This window comes from Grammomys surdaster, unplaced genomic scaffold (genome assembly GCF_004785775.1).
Source record: "Grammomys surdaster isolate TR1022 unplaced genomic scaffold, NIH_TR_1.0 458, whole genome shotgun sequence".
Classification (NCBI taxonomy): domain Eukaryota; kingdom Metazoa; phylum Chordata; class Mammalia; order Rodentia; family Muridae; genus Grammomys; species Grammomys surdaster.
Window position 1 is genome coordinate 290,783 of NW_021604877.1, and position 26,658 is coordinate 317,440.

Consider the following 26,658-nt stretch of genomic DNA (forward strand, 5'->3'; position numbering starts at 1 on the left):
CCTCAAACTCCTAATTTTAGCTTCTTTCAGGCCACTTCAAGGCAGAATAAACTAATACCATTAACAGTTATACTGCTTCTAGTCAAAATGCTTACTTTCCTTAAATCCAGATAGCAGTTTCTTTCCCTTCACAGGAGTTATTAAACAAAAATAGAATTACTGTTGGACTTGAGCTCAGATAATGCTCAATTCAAATCCCCATTTAGTCTTCTTGAAAAGATTACCTTAAGTTCTCAGAAACATGGTGAACAATGTACACCCTTACGGGTTGTTATATAGTTGTAAAGAATCTACCCAGAAGCTCAACAACTCCTAGCTATCATCATCATTCGTATCAATGAGCTGAGCTGTGTTAATTACATATTTATCTCTTTAGATATATGTAGTATGAGTTCCTGTGGCTTTTGCCCTTGTCAGCAAAAGTTTCTTAAAACAAGACCACTGCAAATTTGACCTCTGTTTTCATAAAACAACACACAAACATGAGACACAGGTTTCTTTCTAAGCTAAGGAGAGACAGATATACACATAGGGCATCTCTCTTCCCTGGCTGGTATATTTTAGAATCTCGCTCTGAGAACTTGGCAAACACAGGGACATTTGTTTTAACGTACACTGTGGTGGTGAGAGTTCTGAGAGCTTCTTGAGAGGCCTGAGATAACCCAGAGAGGCCAAACAAGTACAGAGCTACTGAATCACACTTTGAAAATTACAGACACATGAGATTTGGAAGCCTGCCTGCCTGCCTGCCTGCCAGTGAGATTTCTTGTCATTATCTAGACCAGGGCACAACACAAGGCTGCCAGGAACTCTGGAAATATGGCTAACAGAAGAAAAAGACAGGTTTGTTCTAGTTGGGCCATGCTGACAGCACAATGGGCTGTCTTCTTTTGACATTTTCCATTAAGTTCAGAAAGACCCCTCCCTAATGCCCTGAAGGAAAGGTCCATGGAGTTCTCAGCACCACAGATAACATTTTAAAGGCAATCACCCTAGGAATATCCCATCTCCCTACTACACAACAAACTCAGCTGTGGGGACCATAAAAGGTTCCGTTTTCCATTCCACGGCTGCTAAGAAAAGCTGTTAAAAAGTTTGTTTTGTTTCTCTGGCTGCCTTATGTCTGACATGAAATAAACCCATGTAGACTGTAGAACCAAGACAGAGCAACAGGACCTAAGGTAGCCTTGTCCACAGGGTCATGTCCTTCCTGGGCCTGGCCTTCCTCCATTCCTATTACAGCCACTTGATCAAGGTAATCATGACAGTTTCAAACAAAAACTACCCACCAGAGACACTGGCAAAATATTCCCCACAGAGTATGACTGAAACTGTCAGTGGCACAGCTTCATTAGGTGCTCAAGAAATAAAAATGAAGCATTTGGCCAGGCCGAAAAATGGTACCCATAAAACCCACGGGACACCAAGCATGTAAATTCAAACTCTAATTCCAAGGCATACTTACCCAAACCTTTGCAGAAACCAATATAGATTTTCTTGGTGCTCTCACTACCCAGTCCTAAGATTAATTCAGTATTATGTGCTCATTTGTTTATTCAACAAGTATCTATTAAATACATGCTCTCTGACCAACACTGTGACAGACACAAGAGTAAGCTAGATATTTTCACGTACTATGGTCAACAAATCAAACCCTTGCCCTCAAAAGACATGAAAATACATAAACAAGAAGATTTTAACAAGAGGATTTTAAAATTAATCTTTAAAACCCTTCATATACACTAACTCTCTTTTAAATCCTCTTGATTTTTTTGTTTTTTTAAGAAAGGGTTTCTCCATGTAGCTCCGGTTATCCTGGAAATCTCTCTGAAGACCAGGATGGCCTCAAACTCATAGAGATCCTCCTGCCTCTGTCTCTCCAGTGCTGAAATTAAAGGTATACACCATCACTGCCCAGTCCTTAAGTCTATTTTTCAATTTCAATCAAAAGGTACTATGGCTGAAATCATTGTTAGAAAGGCGACAACTTTTATCAAGTATTTGTTTTGTTTTAAGGGTCTCATAAAACCCAGGCTGGCCTTGAACTCCTGATGCTCCTCCTTCTGCTGTCTTAGTCTTTCAATACTGTGGCTGGCTCCAGTGCTCCTGACACCACACAATGTTGCCTTTCAGTGAAAAAGAATGAACAAAGTATAAAGTGCATACACTGTACTGGAGATAGTAAATGTTACAAGACTCTTGTCAGAGATGAGATGTATGTCATGGCCAGCACCAAGGACTGAGAGAATGGATAAGAATATGAGATGGGGGAGAACATTCTGGAAGTTAAGAATTTTTACATAAAAAAAATTTTAAAGGAGCAATAAATAGCATGCTTAGCTGGATGTGGTGGCATATACCTGTAATTCCAGCATCTGAGAGGGAGAAGCAAGTTGATCTCTGTGTTTATGAGTTTGAAGCCAGCCTGGTCTACATAGCAAGGTCCAGGACACCAAGAGCTATATAGTGAGACCCTATCTCAAAAATCATAATGATAAGGATAATAACAACAACAGCATGTTTGGTAGACCAAGATAAAGAACTATGCCAAGAGTGTGCAATGAATGGAGCAGAGAGAAAGTGAATGAAGTGTTCTGCAGCTGGAACCCGAGCCCAAAGAGCAACAGAGACTCTGTAGCCTTGCACTTTCTCTATTCTAAGCTCCCCAGCAGAAAACAAAGTTATATTCCTGTTGGCTCATTTCAGGCTTTTTCTTTAATATTCTCTCATACAAAACAAATGTACTCTACTCTGAAAGATGTGACAGAACCATAGTTTCCCCTAACAAACTCTCACCTGCCCTAGCAAGTATACTAACAGGAAAGAGTTAAGAGTCTCAGAGCCTACAAAGTTTCTCCTTGGGACTTTTCAGGTGACAACAAGTAACCCTACAGGCTTATACATCATCCCTGTCTGTAGAAGCTTCAAATCCCTAGTACAACCCACTGAGTCAAACAATGGTGTGACATGTGGCATAAGGCTCTGATCCACCTCCTTTAGAAGTCTATTCTATATGCCTGAATAGAGACCTTTTGTTTCTCTGAACTGAACTACCAAGAGGATAGTATAGAGCGCAGATATTAGTCACCACTTGCAATGCACACTGCTGGACTTACTTTTTTAAACCTTACATCAATGCTTTCCAGCTGGGTAGGACCTAAGAAGCAGAAGTTGGACCTCTCTTCTGTTTGGGTCCTGGAGACTTCATATGCAAACATCTGTGAGAATAGCAGAGAGGCTCCACCACAAAGTAGGAACAACACTGAGTGAGAATTAAAGAACATCAGATATTATCCCTGGCTCAGAAATATACTGGGAAAACTTGCTTATTCTTCTCATATGTAAAATAAGACATTTATAAGAGATACTACCTAAAACTCCTTCCAGTCATGACACACTAGGATGTTAAATCCTAGTAGCTAATGCCCATGGCCAAAAAGGCAGAGTAACTTTTTCCCCCTTTCTTTTCTTCTTGAGACATGTTTACACAATGTAGTCCTAGTTTGTCTGAACTCTCTTTGTAGACCAGGCTGGGCTCAAACTCACAGAGATCCACTTATCTCTACCTCCACACCCAACCCAGAGTAAGTTTTTCATCTGTCAATGTATAAGTTACTTTAATCCTCCTGTACATTTATGTCTAGAAGCCAAATTGTAGTAGTGAAGACTTCAACATCAGTATCAGCAAGTTATTGGGAAACAGCACCAGAGCCTAGGATAAAAATCTAGTTAGGACTGGGCTTGAGGGGAGCAAGGAGAAAGAGAAGCACCATGCCAAAGCAAAGAAGTCATTATGAACTAACAAACATGATATCAAAGGCAATACAAAGGTCCTAGGAGGAAAGGCCAGGGAGCTGGCTCAGCAGATTAAAAGCACTTGCCATGTAAGCCTAATGACCCAAGTTTATTCTCCAAAACTCTAGTGGAAATGACTTCTGAAAGTTTTACTCTGACCTCTACTTGGGTGACAGAGGCAAGGGAATTTTTGTGAGTTTGAGACCAGTCTGGTCTACTACAGAGCTAGCTAGTTCCAGGACAACCAGAGCTATATAGTGAAACTCTACTTTTAAAGAAAAAGGAAAAAGATTCTACAAAGTTCAGGGCAAAGAGGCAAAGATCTATAATCCCACATTTTGGAAGTAGACGCAGAAGGATAGGGAGTTCAAAGCCATTCTGAGCTATACAAGACCCTGTGTCCAAAAAGAAAGAAAGACGGACATACAGATGGACAGATTCTAGGAGATAAACAAAAGAAGTGAAGGAAAATCCAAAAGGCTATAGCACCTGAAAAGCACTGTTCCCAAGAGCATGGCTCATGAGTGACACCAGAGGCATGCCTCAAGACAACTCTAATGATCCCTGCCTTTCTGGTCTTCACATTCTGTGTGACCCATTAGTGAATATGGGCTGAGCTAGTGACTTTCTCCTGACAATTATGGAAGAAGTGATAGCATAACAACTCTAAAGCTAGACAATAAAAAGATTGAGCCTTTTTATCCTGGGTATCCTCTACCATGCCCCTTCTCTCATCACTTATTCTGGGAGAAAGAAGCCAGCTCTCATGTCCTAAGACTGCTCAATAGAAAAGCCCATGTGACAAGAGACCAAAGCCTACCAAAACCAATGTAAATTTGCTTGAAAACACACAAACCCTATTTGCACCTTTAGCACTGTAACCTCAAGAAAGGGCACAACACACTACCAGATTATTCTATACCCAGATTCCTGAGATGCAGAAACAAAGAGATAAAAATGCTGTTTTTTTTTGGGGGGGTGGGGGGAGGTCGAGACAGGGTTTCTCTGTATAGCCCTGGCTGTCCTGGAACTCACTCTGTAGACCAGGCTGGCCTCAAACTCAGAAATCCGCCTGCCTCTGCCTCCCAAGTGCTGGGATTAAAGGTGTGCGCCACCACTGCCTGGCTAAAAATGCTTATTTTAAGCCTTGAAATTTTGTCATGATTTGCTATGCATCAATAAATAACCAACACAATTGAGGACCAAGCCCATTTGCCCAACTATTTCAAGACTGCAGGTGGCCTTAAGAAAGTGGTTATAACCAGAAAAAAGGAAGAATTCAAGCCAGATAGAAAGTCAAATACTGTCAACCATATATTATTAACGATTTTCTCAAGGCAAAAGTAAACCTGAAATGAAAGCTTGTTTCCAATGTACCCAGAGTCTACATCTCAAGAAAGACAGCAGATGCAACTACCCTTAGAGATACTCATAGAAACTCAATGAAGTTTTTACGGCCCACATAAATCCAAAGGCTGAGAAGACCCAAATACCTCGTATCATGCTGTAGATTACCAAGCTCCAACTCTCAATTTTTAGGACAAATAAAAGATCCAGGGCAAAGAGAAATGACAACCTCTTCACTAACAGCTTCCAAACAGCTAGTAAGGAAAAGGGATAGACCCTTAAACCCCTAATTTTGTGATGTGGCCAACTGTGACATTTTTGAAAACCTAACTCGACCGTCCCACTCTGTCTAGGCATCTATCTAGCTCTACCCCTCACTTCCCAACTCTCTCTCCTCTCAGCAGAGTTCTTTGTGGAATTAGTTTTTTTCTTACCACGCTTTACTCTTTGTCCCCCTTGGATTTTTGAGAAAGGGTTCCTCTGTGTAGCCCCTGACTGTCCTGGAACTCACTCTGTAGACCAGGCTGGCCTCCAACTCACAAAGATCTGCCTATCTCTGCCTCATGTGTGCTGAGATTAAAGGCCTGTGCCGCCACCACCCAGCCACTCTTCACTCTTATTTTTTTTTTCTTTCCCAATGCTGGGAATCAAACCAAGGGCCTTGTATACTCTAGATATCCCAGATACTCTTAACTGTTTTCTTTTGGAATTTGTAATTATAAGACCCTGGTCTCTCTTTTTTTTTTTTTTTTTTTTTTGGTTTTTCGAGACAGGGTTTCTCTGTGTAGCCCTGGCTGTCCTGGAACTCACTCTGTAGACCAGGCTGGCCTCGAACTAAGAAATCCACCTGCCTCCCAAGTGCTGGGATTAAAGGCGTGTGCCACCACCGCCCAGCCCCTAGTCTCTTTAAAATCTTACACATATGGACTGTCCAGATGGTTCAACCAGTAAGACACACATGCCTGGCAACCTAAGTTTGATCCCTGGGACCTATATGTCTTAGGTTGCTTCTATTGTTATGACAAAACACCATAACCAAAACCAACCTGGGGAGGAAAGGGTTTATGTGGCTCACTAGTTAGAGTCCATCAAGGAAAAGCCAAGGCAGGAACTGAGGCAAAGACCATGGAAGAACAAGGCTTACTAGCTCATTCCTTATGGATTGTTTAGCCAGGTTTCTTCTACAACCCAGGACCTCTTGCCCAGGGATGGCATCTCCCACAGTGATCTGGGCCCTCCCACATCAATAAAATGCACCACAGACTTATCTATAAGCAATATAATAAATGTATTTTCTCAATTAAGGTTCCTCTTCCCAGATGCCTCTAGCTTGTGTCAAGTTGACAAAAAAACTAACAAGGACACCACTTGAAGGCAGGAGAGAATTTATTACTGAAAGTTGTCCTCTAACCTCAGACATATCCACCACCTCCCTCAACACACACACACACACACACACACACACACACACACATACATACACCATGATCACACACATAGTAAATTAATTAGTTAATACTTCTTCCAAGTAAAATGAATTTATTGGTCCCAAACTGATCTGGAGTTGAATTTTTTTTTCACTTTTTATTGTATTAGTGCAACTGTAACTCTCTCTCTCTCTCTCTCTCTCTCTCTCTCTCTCTCTCTCTCTGTGTGTGTGTGTGTGTGTGTGTGTGTGTATGCGTGTATGCACAGGTGTAACTTATAGCATTCATGTGGAGATCAGAGGACAATTTCAGGATTAGGTTCAATCCTTGTGTGGTAAGTTCCAGGGACTGAACTCAGGTCTTCAGGCTGGTGTAACGAGAGCTTTTACCCACTGACTATCTCATCAGTCTTTTATTCTACTTTTAAGAAACAATTACAAGACTTATTTATCAACTGTAGTGAATATGAAATTCTAAAAGACTGAGCTTTCTAAATAAGTGAAGCTTATTTCTTTAAGCAACCCACTCCAAGGAAAATATTTTTCAATGTTCAAGTACCTAGCAAACTGCAGTAGAATCCAAACTACTTAACAAAATCTAATTCAAATGCACAGACCTTATAATATGTACAGTATGTCATATACCAAACCTTGTGCTAAGAACTGTAATTGTTCCCTCATTTATCCCAAGCTAGTTTCAAAGTCCTTACATAGCTAAAGATGACCTGTCTCTACCTCCTGAGTTCTGGGATTACAGATATGAGCCACCATGATCAGTTTACTCATTGTTAGATATTAAAACCCAGGGCCTCATGTATGCTAGGCAAGCACTCTAACAACTAAGCCAATCCCCAATACAGCTTTGTAATGAATGGTTATACTAGTCAAACACCTTGGACAATATAACTATAGCAAGATTATAGCAGACAAAGGTTCTGAGTACCAAAGTGGCAGAAATTCACACTGTGGAGCACACTAATGAGTAATATTTTTGGTTTAAAAAAAAACAAAAACAAAAAAAAAAAATGAGCCTGGATTCCCAGTTACTGTATTGAAACTCTCCTTTTTAGCTATATGCTGTAGTAGGAAAGTTGTCAGCTACAAATTCTTCTTGAAAATAGCAAAAATGAGGGTAAATAAAAGATTAAGAAGGGATCTGAATTCAAATAAAGCTTAATACAAAGTGCCTTGAGTAAACAGTACTACTCCAAAAGCTGAGAAAGGGCCCAAACAAGAGACATTTGAAAGAAGAAATACAGCCAGGTGGTGGTGGCGCACGCCTTTAATCCCAGCACTTGGGAGGCAGAGGCAGGCGGATTTCTGGGTTCGAGGCCAGCCTGGTCTACAGAGTGAGTTCCAGGACAGCCAGGGCTACACAGAGAAACTTTGTCTGGAAAAACCAAAGACAAAAAACAAAAAAAAAAAACAAAAAACAAAAAAAGAAAAGAAAGAAAGAAGGAATACGATCTCATGTGAATAGTCCCTGATTACTGCTTTTCCAGCAAACTTCAACAGTGTAGGCTTAACAGGCTTAACACAATAAAGACAATAAAGTACAATCACTCCTATATTCCTTCACAAAGATCCCAAGGAGGAAAATATATATACAAAGTACTATGTCAATATCAGAAAGTCATACAAAGTACCCTTGACTTAATAAAGAAAACTCTGTACTGTTACTAGTTTATATTTGTGTGTATATGAAGATTTTAAATTTTGTTATCTTAGGGTTTCATATTTTTTATAAACAATAACAAAAAAACAAACTTAGTAAGCTAAGTTTGATATCTTTTTTTTTTTCCCCAAGACCCTAACCTCCAGGCCTGCTGGGTTTCCTGAGAATCATTTCCCACAGATAGAAATGTACCACAACATGCTCATGAAGCCACTCTGCAACGTGTCTCAAAGACCACCATCAGGAAACCAAAGGCTCCATAGAGGACTTTGAGCCCAAGTTCTCTGAAGACCTAGGAAACCATTGCCTTTAAGGAGGCCTCATTACTTCTGGTCAAACACGCCATAGATGTTAGAGAATTCATTCTGAAAACAAAACAAGACTCAAACTTTTTTAAGATTTATTTTTAATCATGTGTATGTGGGCATATGTGAATATGTAGAGATGAATACAGAATATGAATATGAGTTGCCAGAAGCAATGGATACCCTCAACCTGGAGTTATAGGCAGTTATGAGGCATCTAATATGGGTGCTAGGAAGCAAACTCTGGTCCTCTAACAAAACAGCATATACTCTTAACTGCTGAGCCATCTATCTAGCCCATGGCCTCAAACTTTTGATGATCATCTTGCCTCTGTCTCCTAAATGCCGGGGATCATAGGCATACGTCATCATACTCAGCCTACATTATCATTTTCAATAGTCTCTTACTGCAAGTTAGCATTTCTTTTAAATATATGTGTATATGTAATATATATGTGAAATCAACCACAATATTAACAGTACCTATAATTTTTGTCACCAACCAAAATCATGGATATTCTCACATCGTACTACACTGTTGCAAATAACTAAAAATGGTATTTAGATTCATCATTACTTTAAAATTATGGTAATTATGAAAACCAGCAATAGGTCACACATGACTGCATTCTTCCTATCTACAGGTGCTCGCATGAAGCAGCTAGCCAACAATGAAGCACCTGTCTAATTACCAAACTACTCGACAGTGAGATCCCATATGTGAATTAGTTATCTAGACATCCAGAATACCCTTTCCTTTAACCCTCCTTGGTCACCTTAGGTTAGTATAACCTATACAGATCTCTCTTTCTTTGCCTACACAGTCTATACTGTTAGAATTTGAACTTGGTTAAATCTGTTAATGATGTTGTATTTAATATTACCTAAATAAATCCAGGCATGGTGGCACAAACATACTTGTAACTCAAGTAATCCCAAGCACTTGGGAGATAGAGGCTGGAAAATCAGGAGCTCAAAATTATCTTCATTACACAGTAAGCTCAAGGCCCCAGCCTAGGCTTCATGAAACTCTACCTCAAAAAAAAATTAGACTCAGGCTCACTGGGTAGTTCCTTCCATAGTAGAAGCAAGCAGTATAATATAATAATTTAAAATAACATAATAGTAACAGTTATTATTCTGACTTACACACTTAGTAACTAAGTCAGGATCTTTGGCTCAAATATTCTAGTCTAGTTTCTCTACCAATAACCTACTATGAAATGTATATTTAATGCCTCTCTGGGTATCAGTTTCCTTATATACAAGAACAAGTAGGCTGAACTACTTAATGTTTCCATCTCTTAACTTTTAAATTAAGCAACCACTTTTTATCCCTGAGATCTGAGAAAAACTGTGTAATGCCTCTCCCAGCTCTCCCAGACAGGGTTAGTCACCTGGTCCTCAAGAGTTCCCATAGCTGTACGTATGTAGTACGTATGTATGTATGTATGTATGTATGTATGTATGTATGTATATGCTATACACCTTCACTATGACTTTTTCAAGATAACTTATAAGCTGAGGTAGTACTAAAGAAAAGAATCAGAGTCCTGAATTCAAGCACTGGTTCTTTTTATTCTCTGTGTGACACTGGGAAAGTTATTTAACCTCTCTCATTTAATTTGCTGCACTATAAAACAAGGATAACATCTATCAGAGAAGCTGCTTATAATAATTAAATGAAATAAAAGTTCATAATGAGCCAGCAGTAGTGGCGCATGCCTTTAATCCTAGCACTTGAGAGGTGGAGGCAGGTGGATCTCTGTGAGTTCAAGGCTGCCAAGTCTAAACAGCAAGTTCTAGGCTAGTCAGAGCTGCACAGTGATTGCTATCATTATTGCTGATATCATTGTATCACATTCCATCCTGTTAGACAATAGGTTCTAGCTTTAACTATGCCTCTAGCCCTTTCTCCTGTTTGCATTGTCCTCCATTCCACTTTTCACAAGACAATGTTTATTTGTGTGATTATTCCTTTTTTTTTTTTTTTTTTTTTTTTTTTTTGAGACAGGGTTTCTCTGTGTAGCACTGGCTGTCCTGGAACTCACTCTGTAGACCAGGCTGGCCTCGAACTCAGAAATCCGCCTGCCTCTGCCTCCCAAGTGCTAGGATTAAAGGCGTGCGCCACCACCGCCCGGCCTATTTGTGTGCCTATTAACTGTCTCCCCAGCAAGAGTATAACTTCCATGAAGAAAGAAGACAACTCTTTCATTCATCCTTAAATCCCCACAGAAAGCATACACAGTATAACCCAGAGCAGTCAGTCAAACACTTGTTGAATAAACAGCACATGAGCTGGCACAGTTCAATGTTTGCTGAATCAATTAACCTAGCTAAAGGTGACTGTCAAAGCTAAGGCCAGGAAGTAAATATGTCCTGGCTGCCCCAGGATAGTGTGTCCCTCTTGCCAGCCCCTGGTATTAGCTTTAACCAAGCCCCACCCACCTGCTCTTGGCTCCAGCCCTGTTCTAGGAGCCACCCTCAGCTAAAATTAGCATAACTACCAAGATGGCCAGGCCATTTATAGCCTTGGAGGCAGCAGCAACTAATTGGGTGGGCTGGCTGGCTTCTGACCTGCCACTCCAAAGATGATTGAGAAGACAGCGTGCACTCTACATAGATGCCTATCCTCCACAACCTTATTCGAGCTAAACCAGTTTCTGATTAGAAACCCTCAAAACCACCTATCATAGCAGCCACAACTCCAGACTCAACCTGAGGTCTCTCACTCAATATACATTCTGTAGAAAACATTTGAGTTTCTGCAAGTAATGACCCTAGAGTTTATAGATTCCTGATACTCATTCTGAGTCAGCTTAAAAAAGAAATGTAAGCCCTAGAATAACACAGCTATAGGCAGATCTCTACTGAGAAAATGACTTAATACAACTGGGTGTTCAGGTACTTTTTTAAGACAAAAAATGACAGAAATGTTCTATCCACTGCCTAAAGAGAGCACTGCAAGCTCAGGGTTCAGAGGAAATTCTATTTGTCTGGTTGACGGGTGAGGAGGTTTGGTTTTGGTGTTAAATGAAGATCAAATCCAGGATATCATGCATGCAAGACATGTACTATCAACTAAGCTACCAATATAACCTTAGCTCCCATGGTCAGGGGTTGGCTTTTGTTTTTTTTGTCTTTTTTTTTTTCAGACTTATTTTTATTTTGTGTGTATGAGTGTTTCACCTGCATGTATTTATGTGCACCAAGTGCATGCTGGTGCTCTCAAATGTTATAAGAGGGCAGCAGAGCCCCTAGAACTGGAGTTAAGGATGGTTGTGAGCCACCACGTATGTGCTGAAAACAGAACTTAGATTCTCTGTAGAAGCAACAAGTGTTCTTAACAGCTGGGTCATCTCTCCAGACCCTGGTCAAGATTTTAATAGTGTTTGTTGCATGCACAGAAAACATAAAAAAGTCATTAAGTATTTCTTTCCTTTTTCTTCTAAGTGGTGCTGAAAATGGAACCCAGAACTTTTCATAAACTAATGAAGCACTTTACCACTTTGCTATACCATTAGTGCACCATAAACATTTTTGAGACAGTCTTCTCTATGTATTCCTAACAGCCTGAAACTCACTGTGTAAACCAGGCTGGTTTAGAACTCACATAAATTCACCTGCCTCTATCTCTACCTCCTGAGTGCTGGAACTATAATCATGTGCCATCATACCTAGCCACCATAAGGATTTTAGCAAAATCCTTAGAATCAAATCTTATGACAGATTAAAAGGTAATGGATTGTTTGCTTATACATCCAAAATTGGAGGGAAGGGGGATTCTTTTATCAACACCTCTCCAGCAAGAGGGGAAAAAAAAAGTACTCCTTTTCTTGGATCTCAGACACAAAGTCACCAGGGCCTACCTAACTGCCAAGAGGAGAGCAACATTTTCTAGGCCCCACCTAGCGCTCCTTTAACAGGACAGGACCTGAGAAGATGGAAGAAGTCCAGGACTTAAGATCAGAGTAAGATCAGAGCACCTGCTTCAGATACCAAGCAAAGAACCCAGTCCTATTCTCAGTCCCTCAGCCTCCCTCTCTTTCTCTGTTTTTTAGTGTGTGTGTGTGTGTGTGTGTCTGTGTCTGTGACTGTGTCTGTGTGTATACATGTGCACACTGTATATGTGTGAGCACATGTGCCATAATGTATATACAGAGGTCAGAGGACAACTTTACAGGGTCAATTCTCTCTTTGCATCTTACTTGGTCCCAGGGATTGAGTTTAGGTCACCAGATATACACAGGCAGAACCTTTACTTGCTAACCCATCTTGATAGCTCAAGGCATTTACTTACGTGTAAAAATAAGGATGTATTATTTTTTCCCTGCATTTTAATAGGGATATTTTGAGGCTTTGCAGAATAAGTCATGTAACTGTAAAATATAAGCTGTACAGAGCATACAAATTTACCAGTTACGTTGAATCTTGCTGAGAAAAATGGTAGCTAGCCAGGTGTGGTGTCTTATGGCCTGTAGTCCAGCCCTTGAATAGTGGAGGCAGGAAGATCAAGAGTTCAAGACCAGCTTCAGCTACATTTTAAGTTTAAGGCCAACCTAGGCTACTGAAGACCCTATGTCTAAAGAAAGAAAAAGACAGGGAGAGAGAGACAGAGATAGAGGGGTGGGGAAGAGGGAGAGGGAGAGAGGAAGAAAGAACGGTATAGAAGAGGTAGCTTTAACAGCAAGTAGAACTCATGTATTCCGCCAACACAGAAGACTTGGAAAGACTGCAAGAGTTCCTGGCTATATCAACAGTTTCTCCCCAAACCCTTTACAGAATCTAGGGTATAAGCCACTTCTTTGGGAAAAAAAAAAAAAAAGTCCCTGCCTGAGCCAAAGTTCCATAGTGACCCAAGGAGACACGCTACCAAAACAATACAGGTAGGAAGGACACCCACATTCCCACAAAAAACGACAGGCACTCCTAACATACAGAGTCTCTGAGACTTCCCTCCCTGGAAGATAATTACTACAACAATGGAAGCCAATTTCTGAACTAAGAGGAAATAAAGATAAAAAGAGAGGCCTTTATGGCATAATCTGAATAGTCAGTCCTCTAAAATAAGATGTATGAGGAATGTCTCCATAAACTCGTCATGAGGTATTCCTGAGGAATGCTGGAATGCTTCTCTACCTTGGGCAACACACACACACACACACACACACACACACACACACACACAAACCAACAGTCAACTTCCTAAAGGCCTGCTAATGCCTGAGACTCGAAGAAGCTGCATCCTTTTAGTTTAGATCTGACATACAAAACAGCTCTCAGAAAAATTGATTTTATGCCATACACACATATTCTGAAGTGAAAACAAGAGGATAAATTATAAATTATAAACCAGGATGTCTGTCACTGGGACTGCAGAAATGTTACTCAGTGTTCACAGTTCAACCAATTTTTCCCCTAATAGTCCAATGGGAGGAAAAAACATTTAAGCTAAGTTTCAGAGGTCTAGGAGATTTCCTATGGAGATACAGGAATGACCAATCCTAAAAGCAACAACCCTAATTCCATGCTTGAACAAGGGACAGTCCTGGCCTCATCTACAAATTAGCCCTTGAAACACCTAAAATTTCACACAACGAAGTCAAGAAAGCTGAACGAGGGCAGCCCAAGAAAAAGTCTACCACTAATGCAACCCAAAAAACACTTCACCTGCCATGATTTATATTCTTTACCTACTTGTATCAGCAGTTACCCACTGAGACGTCCCCCAGTGAGCTTGCCTATCTTCAAACACCCCACCTATTCTTCTGCCCCCAACCCTTCATGCTACAGTCTGAGGCAGATCATAGTGACAAGGTGTGAGAAATAGAAAAAGAGAACTGATGAGCTTCTAAGCTTTGTGTAAACTAGTTGTATATTTTTTTAAAGGTTCCTTTCTACTGAAAAAGTATTGGCCCACAGCTACTGCTGCTGAACAAAGCCCCACAAGTATACAGGGAAAATAAGGACAGATTAAAAATAATAAAAGGAATCCTTACTCTCATCAATCAGAAGAAACGGATTAAGTCAACAAGTGGTCCCGGGATTTTTTATTACCAAGAAGTCAAGAAAGGGCCATTTAAGTCCCTAGTGGTAAACAGGATTCCATCTAAGGACTTGCTTTGATATTTCACATGGGCACAACCAAAAGACAGATTTCCTAAGGGAAAGGAGGGACTATGGTTCTCACGGCGGTTAGAACTGAAAGGCACACCTGAACACCAAGCTGTAGAAAAACAGACCCAGTCCTGCCCTGATCTTCTCTGCCCATCCCGAGTGGCCTCAACCCACCACTGCCACCCACCTCCTTATACTTCAAGTGATAAAACTGACTAAAAGCAATGTTAACATCTGAGAAGGCCACTCTTCCAGACAAGAAGTCCTGAATGGGGCCTCAACCTTACTGATCTAAAAAGTCAAGGTGTCCCCAAGAGGCTTCTCACAACCATCCGGAGGAGGGATAAGGAAAGTTGCTCAGAGGAAATACTAACATTAGGCATGACTACTACACGAAAGAACTTCTTGGACTACTGAGACTACACAGTGCTATGGCGTATCTCACATGTGCGGAGATTCCAACTTGCCCACTTCGGGCCACTCAGTTTTAGTCAATCAAACCCCCAGCCCAGTCCAACCCGCCGCAAGGCCTTCTTTACCTGCTTCAGTAGACTCCTCAGAAGTCGTCCCAGAGCTGGCTCCTGTATTCTTTTCACTGTGACTATGGCTGAGACTCTGCCCCTGGTGCAGAAGGAGCCCCCAAAGAAGCCACAGAGCAAGACGGGCGCACACATCCATGACGGTGGGTCTCAGTCAACATGCGCCTGCTGTAGACACCTTTGGATGCCAGAATCAAATCCCAGAGTCAGAGAGTGCAGCCGACAGCTCCAGAGCAAGATGCCCTCCCGGCGCCGCAGCTGTCCAGCCACCTGCAGGCTTACCTCCTCAGACAACCGAAGGTCAAGTGCCCCAAGTTTGGACGCAGAAGGATCCGGAGCCTCCGGTCCAACTCTGGGTACACCGGGGCTGCGGCGGCGGCCTGAGCTCTAGCTGCTTCCGGAGAGTTTGAGCAGGGTGGCTGCGGGGCCGCTGTCAGCTCCGCAGCCTGCTGCACCCCTGCGGGAGGAGGCGGGCAGAATCTCCCGCCCGCACTGAGGTGGGGGAGGGAGAGAAGGGAGGAGAGAAGGGGGGCACCTGACCTCGCCCCGCGGACCAGCGGAGAGCCTCAGCAGCTAGGGCTTCGACGTGCGACCTACAGGCCCCAGCAGACTCGGATGTCTCTGGGATCCTAAGATTCCTAGGCCGAGGTCAGCGCCCCGACCCAGTCCCGTACCTCTGCGGCTCCTGGTGCCCCGGTGCAGCAGGCGGACGCGCACGGGCCAGGCCCGGGACAGCAGCTCCCGGGAGGGCGGGAGGGCGGCGCGGGGCGGGCCCGAAGTGGGCGGGGGCGTGCTCTACCGCCGGCCCGCCCCGCGCCGCCCGGCCCTCAGCGAAGCCCGGACCCGCCCCAGAGCCGGCTTATCCCGGAATAACCTGTTGGAGACCGCCCGCCAGAGCCCCCCACAACTGGCGGGGTCTCTTGGGGACCCCGGCTGCGCTGGTGGTCGTCAGGACCGCGGCCCCGCGACGAGGATGGAGCTTCGGCCTCTGCCGTGCGCACCCCAGCCTCCAGCTCTAACGCCCGCCCGCAGGCGGGCCCCTGACACGCAGTTGCTCAGGTAACTCAGGCCTGCGGCGGCGGTGACAGCTACTACCCTATCCGGATCTCCGGGCCGCAGCACTGCTCTCCGGGCTCCACTGTAAAGCCAGGTTGAACAGAAATCCCGCGCTAGGATGACAGACCCGGAGCAGCCTAAGGTGACTGTGGTCCCGCTAGGTTTGGCCCAGGGGCGCGCTCCCAGCCCCCAACTCCCGACTCCCAGGCTCCGCCCTTTCGACGCGCCTCGCAGCCAATCGGCTTCCGCCTCTCTGCGGCTCAAGAACCCGCGCCTCCTGTCTCCCGTACGCAGCGGTCCCTGGTGGCCACATCTAAGTACTGCAAAAAGGACTAGTTCCTAAATGCCCTGATCCTTTCCAGAGGGTTATTGGAGGGGAAGGGAGCCTCTAGCCAAGGCCTTTAAAGGCTACAAGTGTTTAAATAAATTGTTTCAAAAAACAGAATGAAATGTCCATCCCACTGTAGGTAAAATTTCGCCTGTACGTAGCCTACAAGGTCTATCTGCTTTCCCAACACCCCTTCCTGCCCCTGATCTACATCAGATGCCACTGTGTAGCTCTTGCAACTCACCCCTCAAGCCCCACCCTCTTGAAGTTTATGGGGTAAAGCCTGTGGCCGGTTCCTCCCATCTCATTCGCCTATCTTTCTGATTCCGTTAGTGGAGATGGTAGCGACTTGAGAATAAGTGCCCCCAAAACAGAGAACCCCGCCCAGGCTTCCTTTAACAAAGCCTATACTTCCCGTTCTCTTCTTAAGCGTACTGTCAGCAGATCTTTACCGAAACCTCCGTGCCCTACCCTTGTCCTTGGCACCGGAGGCAGGAGACTGGATTAGGCCCAGTCCCTCTTCTGACAGTGATAAACCAGCTCCTGTTATGAGTGAGCCCTTTGAAGACCAGAACACAGATTTGCCCAACAGCTGCCTGGCTTAAGGGTTAGGCTGTTGATATAAAAATACATGTTGGACGTCATCTACTATCACTCTCTCCACTCTGTTAATCTCCCATCACACTGGCCTTTTTTTTTTTTTTGCTTTCTTGTGTGTGTGTGTGTGTGTGTGTGTGTGTACGCTTTTACAATATAGTGGGTCAAACCCACAACTTCAGACACCCTAAACAAGTGCTCTACGCCACGCTAAACATGAACCTTCAGGAAGTTCCAAACACATCAGACGCTTCAGAGCATTTGTGTCTGCTGTTTCTTCTACCGGAAACCTTCCTTACCCTACTGCCCCACCCGCTCCCCACCAATAAATTTAACCTCTTGTTATTCTAGAGATTGCTGAAAAAGTCCTTAGAAGGGCCAACCTAAGGCTAACAAGATGGTTCAGTGAGTAAAGGAGCTCACCACAAAAGCCAGACAAAAGCCAGTCCCAGAAGCCACATCGTGCGAGAAGAGAAATGTCTCCCACAAGTTCTCCTCTAACCTCCACATGTGCCAAAAATAAATGTAAAAAACATTTTAAAGAAATTGCTACCCATCAGGCATGATGATGAACACCTTTAGTCCCAGCAGTTGGGAGACAGAGGCAGGTAGATCTACATGAGTTGGAGGCCAGCTTGGTCTACAGAGTGAGTTCCAGGACAGCCAGGGCTACTCAGAGAACCCTTGTCTCAAAGAAAGACAGACAGACAGACAAGAAAGAGGGAGGGAGGGAGAAAAAAAGGGAAAGGAGGAAAGGAGGAAGAGAGGGAGAGAGAAAGGAAAAGGAACTACTATCTGTATCACCCTTCAGAATCAGAGTTAGGGCATAAATATATCTATCCCACCCACTATAGTGTGGTTGTGAGTTTTCAGAGGCCTCTGAGATGTACACCTGCACATAATAAATACTTAGTAAAAGCTCACTGGTAAGAGTTAGTTCATTTGATCATGTAAATATTTATTGAGTGACAGCTATATGCTGGAAAATTGGCCAGAACAAAAGCAAACCCCTGATCTACGTTCTATTAGACCTATGTTCTGAGCCATCTCTCAAACTAAAGTGACAAAATGAGCAAGTAGCCAATGTGACTGAGTCTTAGGTAGGAGTGAAAGGGGGCAAGAACTACAAATTGGAAATCAGGCAGGAAGGTGAACATAGGATCAACAGATTGTCTCCAAAAAAGGATGGAGATCTTCTGGGATTCAGATCCAGGACAAACAGCTGAGGTGCAGATTTAATACACTAAAGTGGACCTGGCTTCCAGGTTCTCCCAGTATCTCTCAGTGCCTACCTGACATAGGACTCCTTCTGCCCCAACTTTCCAGCCCAGAGGCTGGGCTCGCCCTCCCCCAAAAGCTCTTTCCTATAAAATGCAGATATTTTGATCTCTCTAGCGCTTCTTCTCAATCCCTCTCCCTGCACTTTCTCTCTCCCTGCATGTGTATGCTCTTTCTCTTCCCCCTCTCCTCTGTCCCCCTCCTCAAGGCGACTTCCCTGGCCTCTTATACATCCTTAGTCTCTCTATTCCTCTAATCTAGTTTTTCTTTAGCATCTTCTTCCTCCTTCTCCTGACCAATCCTCCCCAGCTGCAGCTGCTCCCTTTCCCCTGACTCCCTCACACTCACCACACTCTGCTCCAATTCCTCTGTAGTTTCTGTAATTCTCTTCCAACCTAGAGTCCCTGCCTCTCATTTCTCCATTCACCCTGACCTGCCTCAGCCCCAACCCTTTGTCACTTTCCTTTCACTGACCCTCCACCTCTCGCCTACTTGCTGATTCTTCCCTTGCCACTACCTCATAACCTGCCCTGCCCTACCCCTGCCCCTGCCCCTGCCCCAGGTGCTGGGATGCTAGAACTCACCCCTGAGAGTGGCATCCCAATAAATCTGCTTTTATATACTTAAATTCAGCTTGAATAGGCTCATTTCACCAGCAGAGAATAACTTATCAAGGAGCTGGAGGAATGGCTCAGCAGCTAAGAGAGCATGAGCTCTTTCAGAGGACCCACATCAGGTCTCTCATAACCACCTGAATGTCCACCTCCAGGAAGATCTAGTGCCCTCTTCTGCCCTCTATAGACACACACACACCCTGCAGACACACACATAACTAAAAATAATCTCAGAGCTCTGAGGGAGCTGAGTTACAGCTTAGAGGAACAGGCTTCTCTCCCATGCCAAGGCCCTGGCTTCAATTCTGAGCACAGCAAAAAGATAATTAATTTTTTAAAAATTGGCATTGTACAACACAAACTTACAGAGTAGAAAAGGGCTGGAAATACAGCTTATGAGTATTTGCCAACAAACACAAGGCTCTGGGTTTGATCCCTAGCCCCCAACACACACACACAAACACACACACACGCACACACACACATACACATGGTAAGTAGGTTTGTCAGGCGTTGTGGGTCACACCTGTGATCTTCAAATTTAAAAAGATGAACCAGAAGCTGGAAAGATAGCTCAGCAGTTAGCAACACTAACTGCGCTTCCAAAGGACCCGGATTCAATTCCCAGCACAACATGTCAGCTCACAACTGTAACGCCAAGACCTGACACCCTAACACAAACATAAATATAGACAAAACACTAATGCACATAAAAAATAAAAGTTGGGGGGCTGGAGAGATGGTTCAGCAGCTAAGAGCATTTACTGTTCTTCCAGAGGTCATGAGTTCAATTCCCAACAACCACATGATAGATCACAACCTGTGGAATGGAACCTGACATCCTCTTCTGGTGTGTCTGAAGACAGTGACAGTGTCCTCATATACATAAAATAAATAATTCTAAAAATTAAATAAATGAATAGATAAATAAATAAAAGTGGTTGTTTGAATATCTGTGTCCCAGTAAGTGGCATGATTAGGAGGTGTGACCTTGTTGGAAGAAATGTGTCACTCTGGGGGTGGACTTTGAGGTGCTTATGCTCAGACTCCACCTAATGTAGAAGAGCGCCTCCTCTTGGCTGTCTGTGGAAAGTCTCCTTTTTGCCTTCAAGTCAAGATGTAGAACTGTCAGTTCCTTCTCCACTACCGTGTCGTCCTGGAACGTTGCCATGTTTCCTGCAATGAAGTTAAATGTTTTCCTTTATAAGAGTTGCCATATTCATGGTATCTCTTCAGAGCAGTGGAAACCCCAAGACACCGAACCCTAAATTCAATGCCAGCCTAGTTACTCAGTGACCTCTATGCCATCTGGTACAGAGTACAAGCCTGTCTCAAATTAATGTCTGCATGAGTGTAATCCTAGCCATGAGCCAGCCACTTTGGAGGCTGAAGCAGAAAGGGAGGTCACGAATAATTATGCATAATCCCATCACTGGAGAGGTAGAAGCAGGAGAATGAGGAGTTCAAGGCCAGTCTCTGCAACATAGTGAATTTGAGGCTAGCCTGGAGTATATGCACCCAAATCTTCAAAGACAAAAAACATTAAGGGGAGATCATAAATGCAGTCCCCTGCTACCACAAATTGAGTTTCCCATATCTGGGAAACAGGTAAGTATTATTATTATCATTATTATTATTATTGTATATGTGTGTACCTTTGTGTGTGTGTGCCCAGATGTGTTGTGTGCAGGTGCTCACAGAGACCAGAAGAGAGCATCAATCCCCCAGAGCTAGAGTTCCAGTAGTTTTTGAGCTACCTGATGTGGGCACTAAGAACCCAACTCAGACCCTCTTGACCAAACAGGAGGTGGTGTGTGCTAACCACTGAGCCACCTCTCCAGCTCCAATGTCTCTCTTTAAATATTGTGAAAATGACTTGTTGTTCTTGTGTTCCTTTATACGCAACTAACCTTAAAAGTATAAAGCCTGGCTATGGATTCTTAATATAACCACAAGGATCTGATGTGTATTAGTGTGCCTGTAACACTGGTGCTGGGGAGGTAAAAACAAATAGATCCCTGAGGCTCATTAGCCAGCCAAACTAGCATACTTGGCAAGCTCCTGGCTAATGAGAGACCTTATATCAAAAAACAAAAAAACAAAAAAAAAATCCCAAGCAAACAAACAAAAAACCCCACAGTGGATGACTCCTGAAGAATGACACACTCAAATCTGACTTCTGATCTACACACACACACACACACCACACACACACACACACACACACACACACACATACACCACACACACACATACACCACACACACACATACACCACACACACACATACACCACACACACACACACAGGAGGCAGGGGATAAAATATGTAATGCAGTGGTATACGGCACATGCTTCGCTTGTGTGAAGACTTGGTTTTGATACTCAGTATCACGAAAATCAGCAACCTTGTATAGGCTACATAAAATACACCTATAGCCTATGTTAACCACTCTGTCCTTGTTTAAGGCCTAAGCCACTCCAGTTTGGCTAAGAAGACAAGCATGAAAGAGCAAAGAAATGCATCTTTGACAAAGTTTCTCTCAGAAGTAACCAGATCACCGCCCCATGATCTCTACAGCAGTGTAAGTGCACCAGCTTGACACAGAAAATTTTGGTCTCCCTGGGCCTAGTGGAGCAAGCCTGTAATCCCAGCTCTTGGGGAGCTCAGGAAATGAGATCAGTTGTTCAAGGCCTGTCCTGACTACAAAGGAAGTTGTGGTTCAAAGCCAGGCATGATAACTTAGCCCATGTCTCAAAATAAAAAGTAAAGGGCTGTATGAGGGTGCTTGACTCTTGCAAAAAACTAGAAATTATTTCTGCACCCACAGCTCCCAACCACCTATGACTCTAGCTCTAGGGGATCCAATGCCTTCTTCTGGCTTCTTCGGGTACCTAAATGCATGTGATATACATTCATACATTCATACATTCATATACAGGTACATGTAAGTTTTTTAAAATTAAAAAAAAGTAATGGGGCTGAAGAGATGGCTCAGTGGTTAGGAGCACTCACTTCTGATCTGAAGGTCGTGAGTTCAATTCCCAAGACACACATGGCAGCTCATAGCTGTCTGAAGCCATCTTTTGTGTGGATGTACATGCAGACATAGTAGCTATATACATAAAATACATTTAAAGGAAAGTAAAATGAGAACTAGATAGATAGATAGATAGATAGATAGATAGATAGATAAATTGAACTCAAAACCTCACACATACTACGTGTGTGTGTACATGCATATATATATACATACATACATACATATATAAAATCTTGATCTTAGAGGCAAGAAACCAGGAACCAGGGTCAGTCACTTACCAATTTACACTTAAGAAGTCGAATTTCTCACCGGGCAGTGGTGGTGCACGCCTTTAATCCCAGCACTTGGGAGGCAGAGGCAGGCAGATTTCTGAGTTCGAGGCCAGCCTGGTCTACAGAGTGAGTTCCAGGACAGCCAGGACTACACAGAGAAACCCTGTCTCAAAAAACAAAAAAAAACAAAAAAAAGAGTTGAATTTCTCAGAACCACTTACATTTCCTGTGAGGCCGAAATGTTGTCTCAAAACTAAAACTAGGGGCTAAAGAGGTGGCTCAGAGATTAAAGGCACTTGTTGCTCTTGCAACAGATCAGGATTCAATTCCCAGCAACCACATGGTAGTTCACAACTACCTGTAACTGTAGTTCCAGGAAATCTAATGCCCTCTTCTGACCGCCATGGTCACCAACCACACATAGGGTTCACAGATATAGATGCAGGCAAAACACACAAAACAAAATGAATAACTCTAATAAAAATGTTTTGGGGCTAGAGAGATGGATCAGTGGCTGGGAGCACTAGCTGCTCTTCCAGAGGACCTGGGTTCAATTCCCAGCACCTACACAGCAGCCCAAAACTGTCCGTAACTCCAATTCCAGGAGATAAAACTTGCTCACACCAATGCACATAAAATAAAATTATTTTTTAAAAACTAAAACTAGGGGCTGGGGGCATGGCTCAGTTGGTAGCGCTTCCCAAGCATTAATTAAGCTGTGGGCTCAATCTTCATAAAATCAAATTCGGTGTGCAGCTGTGATCCCAGCTCTCAGGGTGGGGTGGGGGTGGGGGTAGGAGGGTTAGGAATGTCAAAATCAGGTTTAACTAGGTAGTGAGGCCAGCCTTAACTACAAAAAAACATGTCAAGAAAAATAAAAACAAAACAACCTTTAAATACATTTACCAAATGATTTTTTAAAAATAATAGCTGAATTGTCAAATGTGTTTGTGATGGTTTGTATGTGCTGGGCCCAGAGAGTGGCACAATTACAAAGTGTGGCCCTGTTGGAATAGGTGTGTCACTGTGGGTGTGGGCTTAATACCCTCATCCTAGCTGCCTAGAAGTGAGTATTCTGCTAGCAGCCTTCAGATGAAGATGTAGAACTCTCAGCTCAGCCTGCATCATGCCTCCCTGGACACTGTCATGCTCCTGCCTTGATGACAGTGGACTGAATCTCTGAACCTGTAAGCCAGCCCCAATTAAATGTTGTCCTTTATAAGACTTGCTTTGGTCATGGTGTCTGTTCACAGCAGTAAAACCCTATCTAAGACAGTGTTTATATCCAAAATAAAAGCAAGGTCTGAAAAAATATTTGTACACCAACGTTTGCAGTCATATTATTTAAAACAACTACAAAGTGGAAATCACACACGTTTACATGGATAGATGAAGGGGTAAACAAAGTGCAGTACTGCTGGGCAGCCTTAAAAAGAAAGGAAAAAAAAAGGAATAAAGGGCTGGCAGTCAGATAAAGGTAGCTTTCTTGATGCTGGCTGCCAAGCCTGATGAACTGAGTTAAAATCCCCAGATTCCACATGATGGAAGGAGTGAACCAACTTACACAAGTTGTTCTCTGACCTCCACATGTACACCATCACACGAACAAATAAAACTTTAAAAAACAGAAATTCTAACACACCCTATATTGCTAGAACTTTGTAACAATGTTAGTAAAAACCAACCATGAAAGAGAAAAAGGGCCATGATTCCATGTATGTAGATAGTTTCCGAGAGCCATCAAATCCCCAGAGACAGAAGAGTGGTTGCTAAAGCTAGCAGAAGAGGGGATACGAGTTGTTAAGCACGTTTCAGGTTTGCAAGAGGAAAAGTGTGGTAATTAGTTGTGGCACTGTGTGTACATATAATGCTTAGCATGGCTGAACTGTACACTTAAAAATGATGAATAGGTTGAGGGTGAAGGGAGAGCACTTGCCTAGGAAGCACAAGGCCCTGGGTTCAATCAAACCTAGGTGCCATGGTAGTCATCCATGGTCATGGCTACAGAGAAGGCTAAGGCAGGAGGACTGCTTGAGCCCAGGATTTTGAGACCAGCCTAGGAAGCATAATGAGGCCCACATCTCAAAATAAAATTAAAGATTAAAATTTTTTTGTTTCGTCTGGGCAGTGGTGGCGCACGTCTTTAATCCCAGCACTTAGGAGGCAGAGGCAGGTGGATTTCTGAGTTCGAGGCCAGCCTGGTCTACAAAGTGAGTTTCAGGACAGCAGGACAGCCAGGACTACACAGAGAAACCCTGTCTCGAAAAACCTAAAAAAAAAAAAAATTGTTGCCATATTTTTGTTTTGTTTTGCTTTGCTTTTTCGAGACAGGGTTTCTCTGTAGCTCTGGCAGTTCTGGAACTCGCTCTCTAAACCAGGCTGGCCTTGAACTCAGAAATGCACCTGCCTCTGCCTCCTAAGTGCTGGGATTAAAGGCATGGGAGATCATGCCTGATATGTTATGATTTTTGTAATTACTGTAACTTTTTTTTAATCTTGAATTTAGGTTACTCTGAAATGCTTTGAGGTCTCCAAAGACTGCAGTATGTATTCGGCTGTTCTCAGAATACATTCTTCGGTCAATAGAAACATACTTTGGTATAGGGTAGAGAACATGGATTTAAGTTTTTGTATTATAAGTTTTTTTTTTTTTAATTGGTAAGAGTTTTTTGTTGTTGTTGTTGGCTGGTTGATTGGGTTTTTTTTTTCTGGTTTTTGTTTTTGTTTTTTTGTTTTTTGTTTTTTTTTTTTTTGAGACAGGGTTTCTCTGTGTAACCCTGGCTGTCCTGGAACTCACTCTGTAGATCAGGCTGGCCTCGAACTCAGAAATCTGCCTGCCTCTGCCTCCCAAGTGCTGGGATTAAAGGTGTACGCCACCACTGCCCAGCAATTGGTAAGTTTTTTAGATAGCATACAAAACACTGATTTCAAACATCATTTTCATGTGGAAATATCACGCTTTGTTCTTAATTAGCCACCACTATCCTTCCCCAGCCTCGTGCCCTCTGGCTGCTCTGCTCCTTCCTCCAAATGCACTTCTGCTCTCATGTGATGTATATTCAACCATTCTCCAGCTTCCTTCCTCCACTCTCTGTCCCCTTTGTACTCTCATGTCCTTCGTGGTGTGTGTGTGTGTGTATAACTAAATTTAGATTGCATATGAGAGCAAATATACAATACCTGTCTTTCTGGGTCTGGCTTCTTTAACTTAATATGATGATTTCATTTCACCCATTATCCTGCAAATGTCATAATTTCTTTCTTCTTTACAGTGGATAAAATTCCACTGTATATATGTTCAAAAATGTTTAAGACATCAGGTGGTGATACTCGATGTAATATCATCACTTTAGAGATGTGAACAAAGGAATCAGGAGCACAAACCCATTCTTAGCTATGGAGCCATTTAAAAGGCCATTTAAAAGTATATGAAATACTGTCTCAATAAAAAATAAAAGATATCTGGGTAAAGTTCAGTGGTGGAGGCATTTGCCTGGCGCACATTCCCAGCAATGTGGATTGCACCCACAACACACACACACACAACCTTTTAGATTTGCTTAGAAAGGTTTAGCAATCCTTATCTGGAATGCTTTAGTAGTGGCGCTCCCTGGTGTCCAAAATAAAGAGTACATATTCAGGCTGTGTAGCTTGGCTTCTCCAAATAGAATCATCTTCCCTTCCAGAATTACTTCTTGAATTTTTTTTTAAAGATTTACTTATTTTATGTATGTGAGTACACTGTCACTGTCTTCAGACACACCAGAAGAGGGCATTGGACCCCATTACGGATGGTTGTGAGCCACCATTCAGTTGCTGGTACTGAACTTGGAAGAGCAGTCGGTGCTCTTAAATCACTGAGTCAGTCATCTCTTCAGCCCGAATCTTTCTCTTTTTCTTAAAGATTTGATTTGCTTGTATGTATGTGCTTCTGTGTGTGTGTGTGTGTGCGTGTGTCACATGTGTGTGGATGCCTGCAGAAGCCAAAAAAGGACATCAGATCCCTGGAGCTGTATTACAGGAGGTTGTGGGTGCTAGGAACTGAACCCTGGTCCTGTTCAAGAGTAGTAAATGCTCTTAACCACTGAGCCATCTCTCCAGCCTCTGAATCTTTGTCTAAAAATACAGTGTGTGTGTGTGTGTGTGTGTGTGTGTGTGTGTGTGTGTGTGTGTGTGTGTGTAAAATCACTCAGAGGAGCCATCATATACCTGTGCAGGTCAGAGAACAACTTTTGGGATTCAGTTCTTTCCTTCTACTATGTGGAT

At 43.0% G+C, this 26,658-nt stretch overlaps 1 protein-coding gene across 2 annotated transcripts in view; it reads right to left on the reverse strand.

Annotated features, from left to right (window-relative positions):
* The window catches only part of Stim1 (stromal interaction molecule 1), a 172,309-nt gene extending 156,394 nt beyond the window's left edge, over window positions 1-15,915 (reverse strand). For both annotated transcript variants that reach the window (XM_028781501.1, XM_028781500.1), the window contains exons 1-2: window positions 15,487-15,915; window positions 15,205-15,382 (exon numbers count right to left, since the gene is read on the reverse strand). In XM_028781501.1, coding sequence (XP_028637334.1) covers window positions 15,205-15,343 — 139 coding nt within the window. In that variant the 5' untranslated portion in view covers window positions 15,344-15,382; window positions 15,487-15,915. The remainder of the gene's footprint in view (window positions 1-15,204; window positions 15,383-15,486) is intronic.
* Between the last annotated feature and the right edge of the window lie 10,743 nt (window positions 15,916-26,658).